Raw genomic sequence first — 26,024 nt, 5'->3', positions numbered from 1 at the left:
GTGTGTGTGTGTGTGTCTGTGTGTGTGTGTGTATGTATATATGTGTGTTTGTGTGTGTGTGTGTGTGTATGTATATATGTGTGTTTGTGTGTGTGTGTATATATAATATATATATATATATATATATATATATATATATATATATATATATATATATATATATATATATATATATATTGAGAAATATATATTGAGAAATATATATATATATTGAAATATATTGAAATATACAAAAAAAAGAGAAAATTCTTATCTTCAAGGTCAACGCGTGTACCTGACTACCGTCGATGGATGGCGATTTTATAAAATTCTCACCGTTGGACCGATGACCAATGCCAACGTCAAGGCCGCGTGCGAAGCTGCGGGGATGAGGTATCCGTGCTACTACTCAGGTAGTGCTGGGTGTACCGAGAGCCACTACTGGACCTCAGACTGCATCACGTATGGCGGCGCCGGTGTCAGCTGTGCTACCCACGGGGTCCTCTCCGCAAGCCTGTGTGGAACTACTGACCCGTACGACAGTCACTGTCAGCCCCTTGATGACACCTTTGTGTACTGCCCTGGCTGTTGGACTGATGGCAGCGCCTGGGGAGTGGACTACGAGACTCACACCTGTTGCCTGCATGGAGCAGACTACAACAACATGTACGCCCTGTGTGCAGGTAAGGATGCAGCCTCGTTGTCGTTACACAAAACAGGAAAAAAATCTAACCGTTTGGGAGAATTTATATTGTTGCAAGTCAGCGCGAATATAAGCGTCACGTGACTTTGTCGTGTATTGTAATCAACATAACACAAGCTGTTGAATAATGAGAAGGATGTAACGACATATTTTTGGATTTTCTTAAAACTGTTTAAAAAGCTGAGCCTTCAATAGGAAAGGCACCATTTTGTGACTTAAGTAAAGATGATTTATTAGACAGATTGGATATGTATAATTACTTCTCATGCAATTGGCTGGTGAAAAATCGGATACAGACAACTTGTGTTAATATTGCATCGTGACAAAATGTGCTAGGGCTCGTATATACAGAAATCTTTATTGACACAACAAAAGTACAGCGACTTCCGTAAGGTCTTCTACAACTAAACATGCAAACAACAACAATGGGATACAAAATAATTAGCCTACGTACAAGTATAACACGTATATGAATACTTCAACATGTCGAGTTTAAACTATCACTTACACTACTAGCTCTAAGATCTAATAAACATTCATTGATATATTTACCTATTTGTACACAGTAAATAAGGGTTGTCTCCTTCTAGAATGTATTTGAATTTATCTATAGAATGAAATGTATCAAATTCTGTTGAGCAAGCGGAAAGAAGGTTGAACAACTTTGAGCGCTTATCATGATATCGAGGACAATCTAGGATGAAGTGACGTTCATCTTCAATCTCATTTGGACAGAATGGACAAAACCTCTGGTCACGGGGAATTTTATGGTATCTTCCGATTTCCACATTCAATCGATGACTACATATTCTTATCCTGGTGATTGCTCTACGAACTTCGAAATTATGTATATCCGATAGGTACTTTTCTTGTCCGTACCTTTTCTTTAACACAGAATAAATGGAAAGTTTTGAATTGTTTTGAATAGAAGTACGCCATTCTTGTAAGTACATATCTTGTAAACGGGTTCGTAATTGATCAGTCAACAATCAACTTATGCGACCAACTAAGCAATCGTTTCACGGAAACGGTAAGGAAAAAACGTTTATATTTGTTAGCATTGCTTGCTATGATGTAATCGTAGACTAACTTGAATCTCTTTTCCTAGACATTGATGACTGCGCGTCCTCCCCATGTGTCCATGGAACCTGTACCGATGATACCGGGGGCTACACTTGTACGTGTGGGAACGGATGGGAGGGGACCAACTGTGATCAAGGTTTGTAACGTCTATCACATGGATGCAAGTGATTCTTTTTTATCAGCTATAGTCTATTAGATTTATCTTCATTTCGTTTGAATTACCACCAGTAGGAATTGGAAATGGATACTGGATACAGACAACTGGTGTGAATATTGCATCGTGACAAAATGTCCTAGGGCTCGTATATATTAATGCGACCAACTGAGCAATCGTTCCCCGGAAACGGTCAGGAAAAATCGTTTATGTTTGTTAGCATTGCTGGCTATGATGTAATCGTAGACTAAATTGAATCTCTTTTCCTAGACATTGATGACTGCGCGTCCTCCCCATGTGCACACGGAACCTGTACGGACGGCTTCATGAATTACACCTGTAGCTGTGAGAACGGCTGGGAAGGAACTGACTGTGATCACGGTTAGTTTTTACAATGCACTTATAAACCAATTGAACGAACTGTAACTAGTCAAAAATAGCAACAACGTGTCTAATCGGAACACGGACAACGCTCTTAGCATGCGCTGCATGAAGTGAGCAAACCATAAACCTTAATAGGATTTAGTGATTTATAACTTGAGTATCTGATCGGGCATCCTTCCACTTAGTAGATTTCGCCGTTAGCATGTATAACATTGTGTTGGCTTATCATTCAGATATCGACGAGTGTGCGAGCAGCCCTTGCTGGCTGGGAGGGACCTGCCTGGATCACGTGGACGGCTACAGCTGTGTCTGTCCTAAAGAAAAGACGGGCAAGAATTGCGAAACGGGTAACTTTCCACTTTTTGTACCCTCAGATTGTAGCTTTACAAATACTACTAGGCTTAAACTCTGTATAAGGCTTCAAAGCTAACAAAATTTTAAAAGGTCTTGCCTTTAGATGTGTTCTTGATTTCAAGTTCTCCGTTTTTGATATCTAAGGGCCCTTCGACGGAGAATGCTACGAGTTTTCCACCGTTGCCGTTACCCATGGTGAGGCGACAGAGGCCTGCAGTACCAATGGCGGCCGCTTGGTGGACGTGAAAGACGACAAGCTGCAGCGTTTTCTCGCTGATAAGATCGCGGAAACCAGTCGCGCTTCCAACTGGCTGGCTATGAGAAGTGCCCCGTTGCCAATCTACTACAGCGATGGATCTCCTAGTTCAGGTATGGCAGTTTTTATTGTATGGATCCAATATTACTCAGGATGTGCCAGAATGTTGTTCATTCTGATATAAATGACATTTTTGATTTGTTTACTAATTCCAGGTAGGGATATAAATATTAATGGAAACACTGGTCTGTTCATTGTCTGAGTACCAGCCTCCGTAAGTGACCACTGGCTCAAAAAAAAGTCGCTTGCTAAACGTGGCTAGCAAGCGATTTTTTGAGCCAGCGGTCACTACGGAGGTTGGTACTCAGGCTAGCCTATTCATACACAGGAAGTACTAATGCATCTTCTACAAAGTGCCTAGACTCTGTCCAAGAATTGACTTGTTTACTTTTATTGTCACACAAAATATAGGATGCCGATTCAAAAATGTAGACTGGCGTTACTGTATGTGCAACATGATGACGCTTGTGATTTGATTGAGTCACATAAGAATTTTGAATTGCTTAGCTCTAGACATGTGTGTATGCTCTAAGAGTACATCGGTCTTTATTTCAGGGTCCCTTCAGTGGTTGGCAGGGCAACCTTCATCCCCCTTGGACCTGTGCGTTCTTCTGGACAGCTCCAACAACTACCAGGCCAAGGCTGTATTCTGCACGGAGGAGTACAACTACGTCTGCCAGTCTGGTAGATTATCTTTTTTATCGATTTCTTAAGACGATACGGAATAGACATAATAGTAGTCAATTCAATTTGCATGTTAACGAATGGGATAAACTCATCAGCAACAATGGAAATTTAAAAAAAAAACATGTCTAGGCGACACTAGAATAAGACCATTAACAAGAACTGCATATAAAGACACTTTTTAACAAATAATGATTTCTTAATCTTAATCTTAAGGTTGGATATATATTAAGAAATAACCAACTGGAGCATGTACAATCACGTGAAGTGGTTGAAGGTTTGCTATCCTGGTAATAGAATACACAATATGAAAGTGACCCAAGCAACTTAATCTAGTTTAATTCGTAAACGATCAGATGATTCAGAGAGATTTCAGTCCCTGGTGGCAGATAGCGGATGCATGACTTACCTTTGTATTTAGCATTGCTACTTGTTGTAATGATAATTTCAGTTGCCAAACCGTGTGAACCAAACATGTGTCAGAACGGCGGAAACTGCACCTCCTGTTTCAACGGAACTGCAACCTTCTGTGACTGTCCTGATGGGTTCGATGGAAGGACGTGTGAAATAAGTGGGTAATTTCGTATTCACCACAATCATTGAGTCAACGACTGACATGTAGGAAAGAATGTCACTGTTCTTTAAACCACTATGATTGCCGAAACTGTGTGGTCATCGTTTAGTTATCTTTGGATAAAAATAACAGACAGGAATGTATAATTTATTGATTTTCTGTTATTCTAATCCAGGGTTGACGAGCTCAGTGCTTAACACTTCTTTGCAGTAGGGCTCGCGTCATACTTAAAGACGTAGATCGTGACTAGTTACATCGGAATTGAAGTTAGGCAAATGATGTGGCAAAACATTCAATTTTAGAATATCACGTGTCTGTGAAATAAGAATGGTTTCACTACAAACTTAACCTGTAACCTTTTTAACAGACATCGACGAATGTGCCTCCAACCCGTGCCAAAATGGCGGAAGTTGTCATGACGGCATCAACTCCTACAGCTGCGGTTGCCTCCACAGTTTCCAGGGCGTCCACTGTGAAACAGGTTCGTGTGACAGTATTCTGTATGGCGGTAGGCCATAACCTGTAAGTTCCATATCTATGGGCGTTAGTCATGAGTATGAAATAAATAAGCTTTTGTGAACAATTCAAACATTATTTCCGAGCTTTCGAGCTCTCTATAAAACACCCAAAAACACATTTGTACTAAAATCACAAAACTCGTCCCCCTCCCCAGTTTACTATGTAGATGTCTATGTATAAGGCCCTTGTTATTTTGTTACCGTTTGTACCCTTGCAATTAGCCCACGGAAATGAATTGGCAAATTAAATCTCGCTAACGTTATATCTGTTACTTTGATCTCTGTTTTGCAGCCACAGACTGGTGCTCCCCTGACCCATGTCCGTTCGGTTGGACCTGCGTGGATCACACCTTCTATTTCAACTGCAATGGTGAATAAACTTCCGCTTCTGTTTAACTGTTAAATCCGTGTGAAATATATCGATGAACAATACTTACCATTGTGATTTGATCTAACACCTTTGCTATTTGTCTTTGCAAGGTTTCCCAGAAATGCAACAAAACATTTTGAAAATGCCACAGCCTTCCAGCTTCGTGTCATTATCGAAGGCTTAAAATCTTGTTTGTAAATTTTGCATCCATTTCTAGATCCGGCTTCCGCCAATCGCATGGTCTCCTACCAGTGCAGCAGCGCCTCCTGTCCAGATGGCATGTACTGCACTGAGGAGGGCGTGGCCTCCTTCTCGTGCAAGCCTAAGTGACCGAGAGGTCAAAGCGTCTTCCCACAACGGGCTGGCAGCAAAAGGCTGGTATGCGGCCTTATCAAAAGAGCCTTGCGAATATTCTTTTTGATCATTTACTGAAGAAAATAAAGCATTTAAATAATGATATTCATTGTCTTTACTGTATTCCAATCCATTTTCAAAGTGTATAATTACAATTATGATAAGCTCGACAACTAGTGCATTTAAAGGGGTATCTAGCATACATTTATTTAACACTGAGTGAGTCACACTGGTTAATGAAAAAAAAACAGTTATAAGCATATAAATGTTTCAACTTGATTTATAAACTTCAGCGACTTTACATCATGAAGATTATCGTCAAAAACCGTCACTGTTTAAATTCCTCTAGTACAGCCTAGGTTACACATAGCCGAACATGGCTCCCGAACGCAAGCCGACTCAGGTCGGCGGTAGTTCGGGAGCATTCTGACCAGTTTTTGGGCCACGCCTATCTTTGGCGCCGAACATGCGCCGAAGATGCGCCGATCATCTCCTAACCAGTACACGAATTACTCCCGAATGGGCCCCGAATGCTTTCTAGCTTACTCCCAACCACCCCGACCTCTAGCCGTAGACTGCCGAATCTCTCCTGACTAAACCCCGACCGATTGCAGACCCTCTCACGAATTTAAATGGACATATTCAGCGACTTTCAAAATAGGGGTCATTTTCGGTTTTAATTAAAATAATCCATTCTATTATGTTGTTAACATCACCGAGAGATCGAATTCGGATCATGGCTAGCTTTAATACTGCTTTTAGCGTTCTTCTTTGTTTTTGGTCGTGTGAAGGTCGGGGGTGATTCGCCCACGTTCCGATAGTAGTCACTTGGTTGAGAATTAGTTAGCAGAGTTTTGTCTACGGCCTTGGGGTGAGTTATGGGTAGGTTGGAAGCTAGTTGGGAGTAAGTCAGTAGTGTTTCTGGCGTGGTTAAGGTTCTAATTTTACTACTGACTCAATCCCGAATACCAGCCGAGCACTAGCCGACCGCGCCGAACACCAGCCGAACACCAGCCGACCCATTTCAGACCCTCCGTCCAGAGCCGAATGTTTCGAAATTTTCAAAACATTCGGCTGGCGCAGCCGAACACCAGCCGACTCAGCCGAACGCCAGCCGACTCGGCCGAACGCCAACCGAGCTAGCTCCCGAATCACTCCCGAATCACTCCAACCATGGTCGGGGGAGAGTCGGGAGGCCATGTTCGGCTATGTGTAACCTAGGCTTACAGGTTCTATTCTCATGATCAGTCGCCGCCTTGTTGGTGGCCGAGGAGAAGCGTCGACCGATACAGACCCCTGGCGTACGTGTCAGTACGTGTGCCAATAGTAAGGATTAGCGGGTCAGGGTTTGTTGGAGTAGCGGCAGGTTCACAGAAAGTTTACTAGTGGCATCGGTGACGTAGGAGCGCTGGCGACGCATAAATCGATATTCGATCGACTGATCGATATTTGTAGCGTCTTTTGAGGCAAATAAAAGTACAGCAGCAAGAAGTTATTTCTTGTTTTTAGCTAGAGTTTAAAAGAGTTTTGATGTTGTTTATCACCTACAGCCTATCAAAATCAATTTTGTCCTAAAGGTAAAACACTTAGGTTTTCTCTTAACGGAGAATTTGAACACATTTCTTTTAACACGTGGTAAGCTATTTACTAAGTATTCAGTATATAAAATGAACGTAAAACACAACAAAGATCATTGTGATATATATAGCTGAAAGGCTCTTTTAAAAGGTATGACAGATTTCCAGTCGTCACTTGAAATGCCATGCAACAAACCAGTCTAAATAAACGACTAACTCAGTGTTTACCTGCTGGCATTTCTCAACTGACTTGGGAGAACTTTGTGTTGGTAAAACGGCTTCTGGTAGAGGTCATCTTTTGATACGTCCATTTGTTTTGCTATAAAAAATGAATTGTATTTCTAAAGATGAGCGAAGAAGGATTTTTCAAAATAACATTGGATGGGTTGCTCCCCACCTGTGTACTATTTGAATTACTGTTAATTCAGAAATGTTCGCGGTTTTCGCGGCGACAGTATTTCACCGCGAACTTAGCTATAGCAGTATGTGACTATAGCGCTGTCGCAAACCACCGCGAACACTTCATTTCGCTTTGGCGCGAAATAAAAACCACGTGAACTTAAATGCATTTACAGTATCATGAGCTCATGACGTACGTGTGTCCACAGGTAGGTGAAGGTTTTAGGGTTGGTTGGAACAGCGGATCATCGAACTTTACGATATAGTATTACTTCAGTAGTAAATGGCACAAAGATCAATATAACTGCGGCCTGTCTATGCGTGCCGATTTGAGATTTTCATGAATAAACAAACGTTCAAACAAATAGATAATTACTTGCCGAGTGTTCTAGAGTTTGACCTTGTAGCGCAAGCACTGAGGTCATTCAATTTTTGGAGGGTAGGGGGTATGTTGATCTCTTTCCAGGGCAAAGACACAAAAATGTGGACCGCTAAGAGACATTGACTTTATTTGGGATCCACAACTACTTTACATTATGAATGTAGCTATTCTTCCTGAAGTCTTTAAACAAATACACATACACATCGATAAAGCATTTCACAATACTGTCCCACACTACATTAATACAGGATAACTGGGGGAAAAGTTCGAAGATTACATCATATATAGGAATATCATATCCATGCAACATCTGACGTCCAAAAGACATCTAAAAGACTGCAAAAACACTCATAAAAAACGTAACCCTACATCTACTTGGACAGATTATTCTTTTGTGGGTAGAGGTGAACAGTGACGTAGGCAATGTTGACTTCTTATCTTTCTCCTACAGCTCGGACCAATCAGCAGGCCGCATGTTCGCGCCAGGTTTGAAACATTTCCTCCGCAGAAATATTAATAGCGCCCGTCCCTACCGGTCAGCTGTGTGGTTCCCATGGCCTTGGGCCAGTCTATAAATTGCCGAACACAGAACAAGCTTCACACACATTACAGAGTCTGGACCAAACTCACCATATGGCAAAGATGTGGGAGTTTCTGATCTTCGTCGCGGCTGTGATCGCCTGGCCGGACTCGACACAAGGTGATTCTACTTAGTCCACATTACATGTATTTGATGTTAGTCACTTGATAATTCTGTGTCATGGCAAATGGATACTGTTTCTTTTGAGTTTTTATCAGCTATTTCGTACACACAGTAACAAGCTATCAAAGCTTTTTCGGTCCACTGATCAATTTGGAAGGACCCACGTGACCTGTACCGGGAAGTGTGAAGTCAGCAAATGGCCATTTTTCAAGGCTATTTTTGTTGCTTGATGAAAGTTAGACATCCAGGTAGTAAGATACGCCAAAAATAATTACTCAAGCAACTGGATAAAATTTTGAAACAGTCAGACGTTTCAGACAGCATCCACTGTCTTTCGTTAGTGACTAACGGTAGGACTGAGAACACCAGTACATTATCCCAAGTGCCTGAAAGTTCAACGCGTAGACCCCCTTTCCTGTTGAGGGCCGGGTTGTACATCCTCTCATATATTGCTTCTCTGATTCCCCGTTTGAACCAGCGTTCTTCACGATCTAGGATGTCCGTGGAATCGAGATTGAATAAGTGTCCCTGGTCGTGTTTTAGATGGTGGAAAATGGCAGAGGAGTAGCGGTTAGCGCTCTTTCTGCAATGCTCCTTGTACCTTTCTTTCAGTGGTCGACTTGACTCCCCAATGTACATGCTATTGCAGTTCGGTTCCTCACATTTCAGTTTGTAGATGACATTGGCTTTGATGCCTTTTTCAGGCCTGTCTTTTGGATGGACCAATTTCTGCCTGAGAGTTGAGTGAGGTTTGAAGTTAGTGGCAATGTTGAAGTTTTGGAATATTCGTCTGAGTTTTTCCGATACTCCTTGGACGTAGGGAATGGTAATGTTGGCCTTGTTTCTGTTGGTCAATGGTTTGCACTTGAGTGTTTTCTTAGACTGGTCAGAAGGTTTTCTTGAAGGTCCAATTTTGGTAGCCACACTTGGCTAAGGCCGCACGGAGATGCCTGTGTCCGTCTGTTTTCGCTTCGTCTGAGGTGATGACATTGTCTGCCCGATGGAATAGAGTTTTGATCACTGCTAGTTTGTGTTCCAAAAGGTGGTGGGAATCAAAGGCCAGATATTGATCAGTGTGGGTCGGTTTCCGTACACTTCGAACTGAAGGTTGCCATCCTTCTCTATGATGGTTTTGGTGTCTAGGAAGGGGAGCCTGATGTTTTGACACGACTCCTGTGCGAACTTGATGTTGTCATCTACCTGGTTTATATGGTCAAAGAAGTCGTCCGCTACTCTCTCTTTTAACCTACACCAAGTGTCATCTACATAGCGAAACCAGTTTGCTGGGGGAGGGCCATTGAAAGTACTGAGGGCTTTGTTCTCAAACTTCTCCATGTACAGGTTCACTACAATGGGTGAAACATGGTGATCCCATAGCACAGCCGTGCACTTGCTGGAAAAACTGTTGTTTGTACGTGAAGTATGTGCACCCTAGGCAAAGGTCTAGTAGTTCACATATGTGTTTAACGGAAAGGTTGGTTCTATCTGCTGTGTCGTTGGAGGCCGACGACACACTTGACTACTGAGACTGCCTCCTTAGGGGGTATGCAAGTGAAAAGCGAGCACACATCATATGAAGTGATGATTTCATCTTCTGCTACAATGATGTCTTTGATTTTGTGGACAAACTCTGCACTGTTCTGTACATGATGCTGAGACTTCCCCACTAATGGTCCCAAGATCTTAGCCAGATGACCTGCTAGGTTATAAGTGACTGATCCTATACTGCAGACAATGGGTCGTAGAGGGACACCCGGTTTGTGGATTTTGGGAAGGCCGTAGAATGCTGGGGGTTGTTCTGTAGTGGGATTAAGCCTTAGATAGGTGACATGATCCAAAACTTTATCTTTCTCTTCCAATCTCTTGAGAATGTCATGGATTTTTGTTGCTCACCCAGCTTGCAAATAGTTAATAAGACAGAGGATACGTAATGTGTAGGAAAGACCGTACGCGTTAGAGCACTATCTATCTCCAAGCAGATGCGCGTATAAGTTGTTTCCCATGTCTTTTTACTACTTTAATTTCCAAAACAATATTTTGCGTCTGCTAAACAAGTCTATAGAACAAATTTAATTGTACCGTCTACAACGCAAAGTTTACTAAAATGTGACATGATACCAGCATTGTTGATTGGTGAACAGCTAAGAGCCATTTTCATTGGTACCATATTGATTATATTGTTTCCCCCATTGACTTGTATTTAAAAAAGTTATATGCATACATATTTGCAAATTGACTACTGTAATTATTTTCCTCTGTTTACCTGGCTGGTCACTATTTTGTAAATGTTTCCCATTAAGAAGAATCTTAACATCTTTCTTAATCTAGATGATGTGGTGTTTGGGCAGTTAATGCCATATCATATAATCTGGTGCTTGAATGTTGGAAATCAGACGACTGTTGAATTTAAGTGTCTAAGTTGATCCCTGGCAGTTATTTTGAAAAATGTCTAGTAAAAAATGATTAACTTTTTATCTTCAAGGTCAACCGGTATACCTGACCTCTATCGACGGATTTGCGTTTTATAAAATTGTCACCGCCGGGCAGATGACCAATGCCAACGTCAAGGCCGCGTGCGAGGCAGCGGGGATGGGGTACCCGTGCTACCGCTCAGGTAGTGCTGGGTGTACCAGCGCGTGGACCTCAGGCTGCATCACGTATGACGCCGGCGGTGTCAGCTGTCGTACCCACCAGGTCCTCTCGGCAAACCTGTGTGGAACAACTTCTGGGTACGGCAGTCACTGCCAGCCTCTTGATGACACCTTTGTGTACATCCATGGCTGGCAGAGTGATGGCAGCGCCTTGGGAGTGGACTACGAGACTCACACCTACAATCTGCAGGGAGCGAACTACAACAACATGTACGCCCTGTGTGCAGGTAAGGACGCAGCCTCGTTGTCGTTACACAAAACAGGGGGGTGTGGGCAAATCTAACTGTTTGGGAGAATTTATATTGTTGAAAGTCAGAGGGCGCATAAGCGTGACGTGACTTTGTTGTTGTATTGTAATCAACATAACACAAGCTGTTGAATAATGAGAAGGATGTAGCTACATATTTTTGGATTTTCTTCCAATGGTTTAAAAAGCTGAGCCTTCAATAGGGAAGGTACCATTTTATGACTCAAGTAAAAATGATTTATGAGACAGAGATTGGATATATAATTACTTCTCATGCAATTGGCTGGTGAAAAATCGATAACGGGGGAAAAGGAAAAGTTTCTTACTTCTAATTTCGTTTCCTCTTATGGACAGAAACTAAATTACTTAGGAGATCAATTGGAAGGATGGAAGGTGAATTGCCTTGATATGATAATGTTGGATGCATGTATTATTCCAGCCCCTGTCCCTATGTGTGGCGGATCCCCATGTGTCTATGGAACCTGCACCAATGACAACGGAAATTACACATGTATGTGTGAGAACGGATGGGAGGGGGCCGACTGTGATCAAGGTTTGTCAAGTTCAATCATATGGATGCAAGTGATTCTTTTTCATCATGTATAGTCTATTAGATTTATCTTCATTTCGTTTGAATTGCCACCAGTGGGAATTGGAAATGGATACTGGATACAGACAACCAGTGTGAATATTGCATCGTGACAAAATGTGCCAGGGCTCGTATACATTAATGCGACCAATTTACTAAGCAATGGTTCCCCGGAAACGGTAATCGTAGACTAACTTAAATCTCTTTTCCTAGACATTGACGACTGTGCGTCCTCCCCATGTGTACACGGAACCTGTACGGACGGTCTGGCGAGCTACACCTGTAGCTGTGAGAACGGCTGGGTAGGGACCAACTGTGACCAAGGTTAGTTTTTACAGTGCACTTATACTATAGACGTCGGCGAACCAGTGACGTCGGCGTGGCGTAACGGTTAGAGCGTTGAACTCGGAATCAGTAGGTCCCGAGTTCGATACTCACCATGCCCGGATGTTGTGCCCTTAGGAAAGGCACTTTGCACGACCTTCCCTGACGGTGGAGTGACGCCCACCGAGCCTGTTCGGCTAATCTGTCAAAAATGTGCGCCAAAAACACACTACGGATTCGGTTGCCGATGTGACAACATCTAGCACATCTGCCACAGAGAGAACCGTAAAAAAACTTATAAAACAATTGAACGAACTGTAACTAGTCAAAAAGAGTGACAACTGTGTCTAATGGGTACACAGATAACGCTTTTAGCATGCGATGCACACAGTAAGCGAACTATGAACCTACATAGTATTAGTTATTTGTGACTGTAGATTTCGCAATTAGCATGTATAACATTGTGCTGGTTTATCATTCAGATATCGACGAGTGTGCAAGCAACCCTTGTTGGCTGGGAGGGACCTGTCTGGATCACGTGGACGGCTTCAGCTGTGTCTGTCCTGAAGACGCAACCGGAAAGAATTGTGAAACAGGTACCACTTTAGTACTCCAAGATTGTTGCTGAACAAATACTGCTAAGCTTAAACTCTGTTTCAGCCATAGTAGTATTTACCTTCGCCAAAAAGGTTTTGCAGAGGGTACCGTTTGTATGTCTGGATGTATGTGGAAGACCAGAATAAGTAAAGAACGCCTGGATGGATTGTCTTGATATTTGGTATGTTGGTTGGTCTTGGTGAGACCTAAAAATATCTATCCATAATGTGCAGAAAGAAATTAAGTACACGTCTACGCCTACGTACGTCGAACCAAGGTCTAGGCTGCCTAATTAAGGACATCGTCTGAGCTGTCAAAGATAACCATTTTTCTCACCAATCACGGTAACCAACCAGGGCTTACTATTTAAGCTAATATATAGAAACCACACCTTCCCTCCGGTCTATAAAATCAACACACTGATTCGTAACAGGCCATAGGTCACCTACGTACAATCAATGACTAAATAACCCTTTATCTAGACTGGAAAAATGCTCTGTCGGCCTTATCCCTTCTTTTTCTTCTCACCTATAATCTAGTCCCTTGATCTCCAGGTCGTTGGAGGACAAGGTCACAATCGTTACAAACAAAACGCATGTTAAGCAAGATTTAAGTTAAAAAGTTTATGTACAATAGCGGGGTTTTGATCAACTTTTGTTAAAAATCGTAGCGCTTTTTGCCGGAGAATGCTACGAGTTCTCAACCGTGGCTGTTACTCATCGTGAGGCGACAGAGGCCTGCAGCACCAATGACGGCCGCTTGGTGGACTTGAAGGACGACAAGCTCCAGCGTTTCCTCGCTGGCAAGATCGCGGCCACCAGCGCTGATTCCAACTGGCTGGCTATGAGAAGCGCCCCGTTGCCGATATACTACAGCGATGGATCTTCTAGTACAGGTGGAACGCCTTTTTTTATATCTTACTGACATCCCACAAGTCGGTAAGATCACATTTCGTTGTCAGTTTATCTATTACTTGAAACAGCATCTAGACGGACTCGTTCAAGAAATCATTTAGAACTAGACTGGCCGTCATTTGCTTTAAGAGCAAATTCAGCATATTTCACTTCCCCCCCCCATGCAATAATTGATCTTTTGACGAAATTGACCATCCAAGAATTCCATCTAAACACAAGAAGACTTGTCCCAAGATCTATTTATTCTTCATCTACATTCATTAACATGCTTGAACATATGCAAAGATACACAACAATACTATACACTATATATAAAAGTACAATACTATACATCACCCTGGAAAAATGCGCAAACATGCACTATGCAAATATACAAAACTATACAACTCTATTACTATTAGGAGGGGGAAGGGCTTCGTGGCACATACAAAGGCCGACCCGACATTGGTTTATTACCTTCGCCGAGAAGGTTATGCAGACGGTAGCGTTTGTGTGTTTGTTTGTGTGTAACGTACAGCATAACTCGAGAAGGCTTGGATGGATTGTATTGATATTTAGTAGGTGGGTAGATCTTGATGAGACTAAGAAATGATTAGATTTTGGGTCTCCTAGTGGCTTGTTACGGTACTGCAGCGGAACTTCCTGTTTTGATATCTCGTGTTCTGGACAAGCTATGGAACTGATTTTTGAGTGGTACATAGCTCTTTGGACAGAGAGTAAGTGGTATGGGGTTTGGCCCCCTAGCGGCTTTTTTGGAACTGCAGGATCAGGTTTTGGTTCAGACTTTGAAAGGGAATAACTCAAGAAGGGCACGATGGATGGTCATGAATTTTGGTAAGTAGATAGCTTGTCTGAGTGATGACGTACATGATTTAATAGATACTTAATATGTAAATCATTATCTGATTTGCATAATTAATGAGGAGAGTTTATACAGCCGCCAAATTCCATGGTATGACTCTCAAACATGTGGCATATGTATCTGAGGAAGAGAGAAATATTAATAGATATCAACTATGCAAATGAAGACCTCATTTGCATAATTAATGAGAAAATACTATAACTGAAGATGGGCTTGATGGATGGTCATAAATTTTGGTATGTACATAGCTGACGTGATACTTTGTATGATTGGACGATAATTATGCAAATCAGATTCTGATATGCATAATTAATGACAAAATTTCTAAAACCTGCTGTGTTCCATGATATGACTATTCAAATATGTGACATTTGTAACTGAGGAAGAGAGGGATGTTGATAGATAGAAACTATGCAATTGTAGGCCTTATTTGCATAACTAATGAGTAACTACGTTATTTCCATACAGGTAAATGATGGCAATTTCACAGTTGTGGCATTTGGAAGTTATGTGAAGGTGAACATAGTTGAATCAAATTATGCTGATAAGGACCTCATTTGCATAATTGATGATGTTAGCATAACTTTCTTTGTTAAGCTTATACTTTGGACAACGTTTCTTATTTGGGTGAAGACGATCACCTAGTATGATTTATAATTGATGAGAGACACTCCTACTACGTCAGTCATAAAGGTTAAAATCATTTGACGAAGGTATGAAGTCGTGGAACTCTAGTTTTATATAAAACACTATGTGAACTATTATGAGATAGATAGCATACGAAATTTCTAGTCTATTCTTAACCTTGCTATTCAAAAAGTATTAACAATTTAAGTTGTGTTGAACCCCTACAACGCAAAATGAACTATTAAAAACGTGCTAGATAACTACCGCATAAAAAGCCATAAATGCCTGTCTTTTTTACAGTAAAATTATTTCAACAATTAAAAAGTTTGCCGATATTCATTCACATCATGTGTAGACGATCGCGCTTTGAGAGGCGCTTGTGAAGTATTACTTCCTGGGTCAAACATGTCAAAGGTTGTTGGTGCGGAAAGTGAAACTGCATGCAAACCTGCTCGCAATCGATCAGATCGGCCTACCTCGGCCTAGTGGTATACCGGTATCATCATCGTTGGTATGGGTTTAATTATAAGTTTTATATACGTGCGACACAACTAATTCAGAGACGGATTGCATTTTTCTCGTCGTCAAGTCGTGATTTATTAGTGGTTGAAGCCGCCATAATTAAATTTGACCATGCCCCCAAAACCATGTTTATTTGGCAACATTTGCGAGAGCATCATACTTTGCCAATCTCCCTCGGAGTCCCTCTCGATGCATAAATTGACTGTTTCAAAATCACCCGTGCAAAAAAAATTCTCTATTCAAGTTCTGCGAGACGCCAAGAGCTTCTTAGTGCAAAGGCTTGCGTGTTTACCTGCAACATGACCTCAGGTAACCTGAAAAGAACACATGTTCTTTGGCCAGCACCAAATGGAACGCCCGGAACCTTAAATAGAACATGGATTCTTAGATAGAACATAGAACGGGGACAGCACTTTTGACGCGTTTTTAGTCTGAAAATGGGTCCAAAAGTCCCCAAAACGAAGCATTTTGAAGTGATGTACACCGGAAATGTGATTGAAATCCTGTAGGGACATGTTCAAGGCACCCTTGTGCCGAATTCCAGGTCATTTGCTTGTTATACCAGGGCACAGGAGCCCAAAATATAAAAATTGTCTAAAAATGCCCCAAAAAACCTCCATAAAAATGATTTTAAGGCCTGTTTCAAAACGATTTAAAAAGGGCCTTGGGGTATTTGCCATCTCAACCTCCACACCAAATTTCAGGTCGGTTGGTTAAGAAATGGCGGAGAAGAAGCCATTTGAAGATTTGTCAGGAGGAGGAGAAGAAGAAGAAGAAGAACCAGACAAATACAATATATTTCACTCTACCCATACCTCTAGGTATGGGAAGTGAAATATAATGATGAAAAATACAGTGTAATGTACGAAGTCCTTGAAATTCGATACCAATTAAACCTAATTGATAAAAGAGTTCTAGTAATCGTCTTAGACATCGTGTCGTAAACGGCAGTAGAGATTGCCTGCTCCCAGAATGTTAATTGTATTTGAGCAAACTGTTTCCTTTATGTTGATGTTTCTTCCATGCCAGGTTCACTGCAGTGGTCGGAAGGCGAACCTTCTTCACCCTTGGACCTGTGTGTTCTCCTGGACAGCTCCGACAACTACAGGGCAAAGACTGTTTTCTGTACAGAGCAACACAACTACGTCTGCGAAGCTGGTAAATACGCATCTGTATCTATTTTCTTAAGATATTGTAGATACGGTATAATCACTGTCATCCTTTATTCTATTTTATGTTGAATCATCACCAATCTTGAACGATTCTCTGACGACATAAAACCTTGATAAATAAACGGTCCTAAAAGACGAAAAGCTGTCAGAAAAAACAAACCATTACACGTAACTCAATTGCTTGTGAAGAAACAAATAGAAAATTTCACTCAATCCATCAGAGTTAATATTGACCTGACGTCATTTATTATCAGGTGCTATCTGATCATTCCAGCTTTGAAACCGTGTGAGGCAAACGTCTGCCAGAACGGCGGAAACTGTACCTCCTGCTTCAACGGCTCATTCTGTGACTGTCCGGATGGGTTCGATGGACTGACGTGTGAGATCAGTGAGTACTTTCCTGTTCACCATAATCATTGTGTATTTTTACATCACTTTTATGGTCTTAACTGAGATGCAGGCAAGATACCCGCACGGGTCTCTTCATTATCATAATTTTCTAGCCAAGGTGTTCCTCGAGAGATCACTGAAGATACATTTGTATTGTGGTTATGTTTTCATTGTCTTTTTAATCAATTGTATACATCTATCTTTTTTTTAAATGAGAATATTTTGCTACGAACTCAACCTGTAAACGTTTTTGACAGACATCGACGAGTGTGCCTCCAACCCGTGCCAAAATCACGGAAGTTGTCAGGACGGCATCAACTCCTACAGCTGCCGCTGCATCAACGGGTTCCAGGGCGTCCACTGCGAATCAAGTTAGTGTAATACCACTTTTTTAGCATTGAGCCATAACCAGGAAGTCTTCCGGAAGCCATTTGTATATTCAATGCGTCCAGAGTTGGACTTGATAACTTGCAAACGTCGTAACAAGAATCGAACTTGTGAAGCGAATCTATAGAAAATGCCAATACGCCTTACATGGACAGCTTCACTACGCCGTGTGATACTATGTATGCTTAAGGATACCACTCCATATCTATCAGGACTTTACACATGTAATCTTTATATTTGCTACCTCCTCCCTTATGACCTCATTGATAAGCAGCACACTTGTCGATTTGAGTTTCGAATAAACAAAGTTTCAAACAAACAACAAAAATAACAACAAAAATAACACCACATCTGAAACTTCCCCTGCCTCTGATCTCTGTTGCCCAGCCCCAGACTGGTGCTCCCAATCCCTCTGCCCGTCCGGTTGGACCTGCGTGGATCACATCGTGCACTTCTCGTGCATTGGTGAGTAAACGTCTGTTGCAGCATCCATGTAAAACATATCAATGAATCATGTTTATTTGATTCAGTTTTGTTGACATTTATGTCTTTACAAGTTGACTACATAAAAAACAAAAGTCTAGAAAAACATCGTAGCTGTGTAAAAAATACTCATTCACTCACTCACTCACTCACTCATCCTCTTCCACGTAGAGCCGACTAGGTTAACTAGGAATCGCCATCTTCCTCTATTCTCGGCCAGCTGCGGTGCCTGGGATAGCGAGATGTTGAGATTCCGCAGGTCTCGTACCAATAAATAATACAGAACATTCAATATGTAAAAATCAATGGCTCACCATCCTTGTAAATTTTGCGCCCCTACGTAGATCCGGCCTCCGCCAATCGGATCGTGGGATACCAGTGCAGTAGCGCCTCCTGTCCAGATGGCATGTACTGTACCGAGGGCGTGGCCTCTTTCTCCTGCAAACCTGAGTGATCAAAGAGAGGTCAAAGTCTTCTTCTCACACAGGGCTGGTAGAGAAAGGCTGTATGCGGTATTAGCAGCTGCCTTGAAATGCCTCATCTTGATCAGTGACAGAAGAAAATAAAGCGCTTCAAAGATGACGTCCACGATTTCAGTACTTTTTTTACTTCCGTACCTATTCAGTTTTAAGGAGCTCAGTTCTACGTAGGTCGATTACTTATATGTGCGCATACACGGACGTGTCTTCAGTATCTGCTGAAAAGCAGACAGCCCCCAAAAAATTGAGTGAGCCATTCGAATTCTGCTTAAAGAAAGTGGAAATAGATAGATTAATGACTTTTAGAGTGATCCTCAAACCACGGAAGTTTGTTTTGATACCTCCAATCCCCCTCTAGGCAGCCACAGAGAACTGTCGACCAGAATAGACTCCTGCAGTACGTGTGCCAATAGTAAGGGTGAGAGGGTCAGGGTTAGTTATGGAGTAGTGGTAGGGTCACAGAAAGTTTACAGGTATTTGAGTGTTGCAGGCACGAACATCGATATTGGACTGATCGATGTTGGCAGATGTTTTAAAGCTTTTTAAAAATACAGTCATAAGAATTTTTTTTCTAAAACTAATTTGTACTTCTACATTAGGATAAAAAGTATTTTCAGACCCTTTATATTAAATACAGACTTATAAGATGAGTGTCTTCTCTTTAATTAACGGGTTCTCTTTTTTAGATGGAGAGATACGTAAACAGTTTCTATGTTATATTCCCTATTCTCGACAAAGTATCTATTCAGTATCTAAAACCAAGTTTAATTAAATATAAGTATACCAGAAAATGTTGTTGTTTAGAGAGAACAGAAGTTAATGAGATTTAAATCTAGTGATTACATATGATCTACTTTGCTATCAAAAAGAGTTTTCTTTACAAAGATGAGTGAAGAATGATTTTCCAAAATATCATTACTTGGGTTGCTCCCCATCTATTGTTTTTTTTTGTACAGACGCCGCGTTGTTATCGAAAGGAGGAGTGAACTTTTAGAATAAACTCATGGATTACGTGGGCGGGGTCAGGTGGTAAGTGTTTGTTGGGACAAGGATTGTGAAAAACCTAGTCCTGCTACGCCCGACAATTGTTGGGTCGCATATTCTTGTTCTTTATGCTAGCCCTAACAATAGTCGGGTAGGGGGTATTTCTAGAATGCGTATGCTGCACCCGTGTGGTTGCTGTAAAGCGAAGCAACTGAAATCAGTCAATATCAACCTAGTACCCTTTGTTTCAAGGGTTTATGCGCACTTCAGCAGTGGGGGTAGATTTTTTGCTCTGGAACTCCAGCAGGACAAGGGTTAAATTCACGTAACGTCGGTAACGTCTGAGCGACTGTGGCCCTCCCACCTGTTCTGTTCCCGCATGACATGTTGTCCGGCAGTCGAAGGGAGCTGTGGTCCGTTATAGAAACATGAAGTACGTGAGTCCACATGCAGGGTCAGGGTGGGAGTCGCAAGGAAAGTTTACTTCAGGTTACTTCAGGATCTTACAAAGAAACATCGTCAGGGTTGCTCCCCACCTATTCATTTTATAGACGCTGCGTTCTTGTAACCCGAGGAAAGAGTGAATAACATGTATCATAAGCTTATGAAGAATGTAAGGAGTTCAGAGTCAGTTGGGACAGCGATGGAAAGTTTACTTCAGGTATTGTCGATGCGGTAATGTCTGAGCAACTATGGCCCTTTCACCTAGTACCTGTTCTGTTCCCAGATGACGTGTTGTCCGGCAGCCGGAGGGAGCTGTGGTCTATTGTAGATACATAGAGTGGGTGAGTCCACAGGCAGGTTCAGGGGGTCAGGGTTTGTTGGGTTTGCGGAGGTTCACGAAAGGTTTACAGGTAACGTCGGTGATGTGCGAGCGTTGGATATACAAAAATCGATATCAAACAAATAGATGTTAGCGACATGAATTGGAATGACCAAAAACAACCAGATGTAAAAATCTACGAGTACGTTAACCTTCAGGAAAAGAACATTGGAATCAAACTACCCCAGAGAATAAAGAAGAGACAGACTCGCAGTATCTGCCAAATCTTTTTGAAAGATTGTTTGACCTTGAAGCGCTGACGCTGAAATAATCTCGAGCTATTCCCATAGCAAAGGCATAAAAACGTGCAGAATTAGACAGACTATCTAAAAGGCCGCGAAAATACGCATAAACAAGTTGTAACCCTACATCTGCTTGGATGTTAAGCATGGTGTTTTGCTGGGTAAAGACGCACGGTGCTGTTCTGACGTAGACAATGTTAACTTTTTATCTTCTTACTGCAGTTCGGACCAACCAGCAGTCCGCAGGTTCACCCCAGGTCAAGACATTTCCTCATTAAACTAGTTTATAGCACTACATCGATCTGCTTGGACGTGTTTTGCCGGGTAAAGGTGTACGATGCTGCTCTCGACGTAGACAACGTTGACTTCCTATCTTTCTCCAACAGCTCGGACCAATCAGCAGTCCGCATGTTCGCGCCAGGTTTGAAACATTTCCTCCGCAGAAATATTAATAACGCCCGTCCCTACCGGTCAGCTGTGTGGTTCCCATGGCCTTGGAACAATGTATAAATTGCCGCGCACAGAATAAACCTCACACACATCACAGAGTCTGGACTTTACTCAACATATGGCAAAGATGTGGAAGTTTTTGCTACTTTTCGCGGCTGCGATCGTCTGGCCGGATTCGGCACAAGGTGACTACATAATTTCTACTTATCCCATATTACATGTATGAAGTTTCTCACTTGATAATTGTATATGTTATGGCAAATGGATACTGCTCTTTTGATATTCATCATCTATTTCGCACACAAAGTAAAGAACTTACTAACTTCCACTGATCCTTCTGAAATGACCCACGTGGCCTAAACGGACCTGCGAAGTCAGCAAAGGGTAGCACGTCGACAGAACCTAAGCGTATCTTGCTTTTTAAACCTATTATAACAGCAGAATTATGTTGTTCTCTTCGTTCAACGTTGCATCAGAGTAAAGCCGTTGCATAAAATATGTCTTTGGACACAACTTAATTAACCTATATACGAGATATCAACCTTTTAAGACGCGAACACGACCTTAAACGCTTACGTTCTACCGACGTGCTGAAAAGAGCTATTCTTTTCACGGCTAATACTTTTTTTACCTGGCTTGCTAATGCTTAGCCTGGGTGCCATTCTTTTTTCGACCAGAGCTCCTACACTCGCAATCATAAATTTTAAGGGTAGCGAGTGTAAGAGAGGCCGCTGGTAATGGGATGCCACCCAGGCTGGCTAAAACTTAGTCTAGACGGGTGGAATGTAATGTGTAGAATAGGTAGAACGCGTTAGCACACTATCTATCTTCAAACAGATGCGTGGATAACTTGTTTCTCGTGTCTTTTTACTGCGTCCATTTCCAAACAGATGATTGGCTTCTACTAAAGAAGTACCCAGCACAGCATCTTATTTTTCACAATGTCACGTTATATTGTCATGCTGTTCGTCATTGTGTCACTGGCATTGTATGTCTACTGTATTTATTGTTATGACTACTTAAGGCCATGAACATTAGTGGCACATCACTAATGGGTTTTCTCAATAAACTCAACAGTTGTGGACCATTTTTATTGGTACTTAATTTACCCTTTGGCTCTATGTGAAAATTGTCTGCTGGGATAATATTTTCAGGTCCCCTGAGTTATAGCTATGTAGATAGGTACCGTTACATAATATTTTCACGTAGTTCGTGCGCCGTGTTGGCAATATTGCAGTTGATGTTGAAATTTGAATCAACGCGGAAAGCAATGCATATAAAATCTTTTTTGGGGGGGTAAAATGGGAAAAATATATTAGAGGTACTGCAAAAATCAACAGATAATCTGAGTAACCCGATAGGAAAAGAAGTTGTATTTTAAGGTAGGTAATTATAGACTTTTGCATTGTGATATTCGTTTGAATAAAAAGCAAATGAAGATATTATTATTTGTTTAAGTTCTTTTATGTTTCCCATTAAGAAGAATTCTAGTATCTCTCTTAATTTAGATGATGTGGTGTTCGGGGAGTGAATGCCATATCAATATATTGTGCTTGAATACATACGAGCGTTGACTCTAAGTGAATCCCTGAGCTGGTAGTTATTTTGAAAAGTCCAGGAAAAATACTAAACCTTTTCATATTCAAGGTCAACCGGTATACCTGACTACCGTCGACGGATTTGCATTCTATAAGATTGTTACTGCCGGAGCGATGACCAGTGCCAACGTCAAGGCCACGTGCGAGGCAGCGGGGATGGGGTACCCGTGCTACTACTCAGGTAGTGATGGGTGTACCTACCACTGGACCTCAGGCTGCATTACGTATGACGCCGCCGGTGTCAGCTGTTATACCCACGATGTCCTCTCGGCAAACCTGTGTGGAACTACTGACGGGCACGGCGGTCACTGCCAGCCTCTTGATGACACCTTCGTGTACTGCCCTGGTTGTTTTTCATTTGGCGGTGACCGTGACAGCGCATTCGGAGTGGACTACGAGACTCACACCTACGGCCTGCAGGGAGCATACCACACCAACATGTACGCCCTGTGTGCAGGTAAGGTTGGAGCCACGCTTCCGTTACACAAAACACGGGGGGAGGGGGGTGGGGGTCTGAGCAAATATAAATGTTAGGGAACCTTAATATTGTTGAAGGTCAGCGTGCACATTTAGTGTCATTTTAATTTTGTGCGATAATCAAAAGAATAATTTTCTCATTTTTCATATCTAGATAAATGCAGTTGTTTTGCATTTTATTGAGTTTCTCAACAGAATAGGATATATCTGAACAGAATCGTAAATTCGGAAACCCGGAAGAATGATGATGATGATGAAGTATATGTAAGTTTAAAGTATATGATGATGATGATGATGATGATGATGATGATGATGCTGATGATGATGAAGATGATGATGATGATGATGATGATGATGATGATGATGAAGTGTGTCAGTTTAAAGTATATGCGTAATATTTATAGGCAGTAAGTCGTTTTTTATTACTTGTAATTTTATAGTTCCATGTGTAGAAACGATAAGTCGGTACAAAAACATGCAATTCAGCCTACTGGCTGCGAAATGTTTTTATAATGCCTATGTGCAAATAAACCATTCATTCATTCATCTGCGGAGGGTAAAAAAATCGGATAATGAGGAAGCGGAAGTGAACCTCATATTTTTGGATTTTCTTTCAAATATATAAACTCTCGTTCGAAGAGGTAAGCTGTGGATAACTAGAAACCTTTAAATGATGAGTGAACAGACGGCAAGGCGAGTATAGTTAGTTATGAGGCAAAGTCTGAACCTAAATAATTACATCGTTCCAGAGTTAGTGATCCGACACATGCATACACTTGCACTCACGTAAATTTACACCCGAGGTAAAATGACACCCAAACAAACAAACAAACAAACAAACAAACAAACAAACACGAATCAGTTAACCGATATGCGTTTCCTTCTTGTGTGGCCATAGTCTGCTTATTTCACTGACCTTTTTTGCTTAAAACTGCTAAAAACAATTAACTTAAAGCCTCTAAAGTAGGATTATTTGCTTATCATAATGTTTAGTTGTCAACTACATTGTACCCCAAGAAGGGAAAGTTTGCTCTTTTTTTTGTGAGATAAAAGTTATAATTACCTTGGAGTAAAAACTTGCATCATCGTTTCCTTTCTGCACATTAGTGTGCACTAAAATAATTATATCATTGCCTTCGCCGTAGGCAGAAGGGTATATTTTTGGTCGGGATTTGTGGAGTGATGGTTTTGGCGATATAACTCTTGATGCCATGGACGGATGTTGGTGATTTTTGGTAGGTAAGTTTCTGTTGGGGAGACAAAGGTCAAGTTTGAAGATGGGTCTAGATCTTCTGGGGGTTTCCTTTGGTGCTGCAGTGGACCTTTTATGTTTGTCGGTTTGTTTCTTAGTGGGTAACTCGTTATAATATACAATTCGAACTTAATTTGTAGGACTCACAGAGACCTGTACTTGTATCTCGCTCTCCTAAATATGATGTACTGCTGCACTACTATAATCAGGTACAGGTACAGGTCCGGACATGGCCCTAACCCTCTGGACCTGGACCTGGACCTGACCTGGATTTTCTGTACTGTACCCACCCCTAGTATAGATACCTGCCATTACTTATGAGCTAGCGGCTCTTCTAATAGAATAGAGTAGCTGAAAATAACCCAACATTTCTCCAGCCTCCATGTGTGACAGGTTAAGTAGAGTCAATGCCAAGTCACCGAGAGGGTTTTCATAAAATTTGTAATAATTTATAACTATCTTAAGATAAAAGAATATTTCAGCCAAAATATTTCAGTCGGAATAGTATTTCTTGCTATGATTTAATCGTAGACTAACTTTACTTACTTTTCCTAGACATTGATGACTGCGCGTCCTCCCCATGTGCGCATGGAACCTGTACTGACGGCCATATGAATTACACCTGTAGCTGTGAGAACGGCTGGACAGGGACCAACTGTGATCACGGTTAGTTTTTACAATGCATTTATAGAACAATTGAACTGTAACCAGTCAAAAAGAGTGACAACGTGTCTAATCGGTGCACAGACAACGCTCTCAGCATGCGCTGCATGAAGTAAGCAAACTATAAACCTTAATAGGATTAGTGATTTATAACTTGAGTCTGCGCTCGGGCATCCTTTCACTTAGTAGATTTCGCCGTTAGCATGTATAACATTGTGTTGGCTTATCATTCAGATATCGACGAGTGTGCGAGCAATCCGTGCCTGCTAGGAGGGACCTGCCTGGATGACGTGGGCGGCTTCAGCTGTGTCTGTACTAAAGATGCTACCGGCAAGATCTGTGAAACTGGTATGTTGTGTCATGTGCAAAATACTGTTTTGCCAACAAACATCAACCACACCTCAGACTCTCTCCGCCATTCTCTGTCTCTTTCACCAGCCCCCCGCCTCTCGTTACAAATTTCAAATGGATGAAACAATCGTTCATCTTATTGAAAGGTTAGACTGGAATGATCCTAACGCTATCATACCGTTAGCAAGGTATTTCCATCTTTCTGTTCCCAAAGATCATGTAGCCTTTGATTTTCTTTTTTTAATTCACTGATAATACAAACATATTCTATTGTGTAAGTTTATTTGCCGTTCCGACAACTTATTGTCCATTATCCATTGCCAATGATCCAGCGTCTTCTGACGGAGAATGTTACCAGTTCTCGTCCATCGCCGTCTCCTATCGCGATGCGGCCCGTGCCTGCCGT

At 41.6% G+C, this 26,024-nt stretch overlaps 2 protein-coding genes across 2 annotated transcripts; both read left to right on the top strand.

Annotated features, from left to right (window-relative positions):
- The first annotated feature begins 427 nt into the window (after positions 1 to 427).
- On the top strand, positions 428 to 18,881 carry LOC136429691 (fibropellin-1-like). The gene is made up of 10 exons (XM_066419631.1): positions 428 to 662; positions 1,791 to 1,901; positions 2,190 to 2,300; positions 2,537 to 2,650; positions 2,802 to 3,026; positions 3,529 to 3,657; positions 4,109 to 4,228; positions 17,687 to 17,800; positions 18,204 to 18,281; positions 18,644 to 18,881. The coding sequence occupies exons 1-10, from the start codon at positions 644 to 646 to the stop codon at positions 18,751 to 18,753; spliced, it is 1,131 nt and encodes a 376-aa protein (XP_066275728.1). The 5' UTR covers positions 428 to 643; the 3' UTR covers positions 18,754 to 18,881.
- A 2,504-nt stretch (positions 18,882 to 21,385) lies between these two features.
- Positions 21,386 to 25,769, top strand: LOC136429093 (protein jagged-1b-like). Its single transcript, XM_066418973.1, has 5 exons — positions 21,386 to 21,462; positions 22,925 to 23,332; positions 25,160 to 25,270; positions 25,502 to 25,615; positions 25,765 to 25,769. Exons 1-5 carry the CDS (start codon positions 21,396 to 21,398, stop codon positions 25,767 to 25,769), a joined length of 705 nt encoding a protein of 234 aa, XP_066275070.1. The 5' UTR covers positions 21,386 to 21,395.
- Positions 25,770 to 26,024: the final 255 nt, after the last annotated feature.

The sequence above is a fragment of the Branchiostoma lanceolatum genome, chromosome 3 (genome assembly GCF_035083965.1).
Source record: "Branchiostoma lanceolatum isolate klBraLanc5 chromosome 3, klBraLanc5.hap2, whole genome shotgun sequence".
Taxonomy (NCBI): Eukaryota; Metazoa; Chordata; class Leptocardii; order Amphioxiformes; family Branchiostomatidae; genus Branchiostoma; species Branchiostoma lanceolatum.
The sequence above is the reverse complement of the archived record's forward strand: the minus strand, read 5'-3'. Positions and strand labels throughout refer to the sequence as shown.

What these genes read in the sequence shown, in the direction of transcription:
- LOC136429691 (XM_066419631.1), top strand. An exon ending in GGGCGTCCACTGCGAATCAA is followed by an intron (nt 17,801 to 18,203) that starts GTTAGTGTAATA and finishes TCTGTTGCCCAG; the next exon opens with CCCCAGACTGGTGCTCCCAA. An exon ending in CGTGCACTTCTCGTGCATTG is followed by an intron (nt 18,282 to 18,643) that starts GTGAGTAAACGT and finishes GCCCCTACGTAG; the next exon opens with ATCCGGCCTCCGCCAATCGG.
- LOC136429093 (XM_066418973.1), top strand. Translation starts at nt 21,396, where the DNA reads ATGGCAAAGATGTGGAAGTTTTTGCTACTTTTCGCGGCTGCGATCGTC. An exon ending in CTGGCCGGATTCGGCACAAG is followed by an intron (nt 21,463 to 22,924) that starts GTGACTACATAA and finishes TTCATATTCAAG; the next exon opens with GTCAACCGGTATACCTGACT. An exon ending in AGGGACCAACTGTGATCACG is followed by an intron (nt 25,271 to 25,501) that starts GTTAGTTTTTAC and finishes CTTATCATTCAG; the next exon opens with ATATCGACGAGTGTGCGAGC.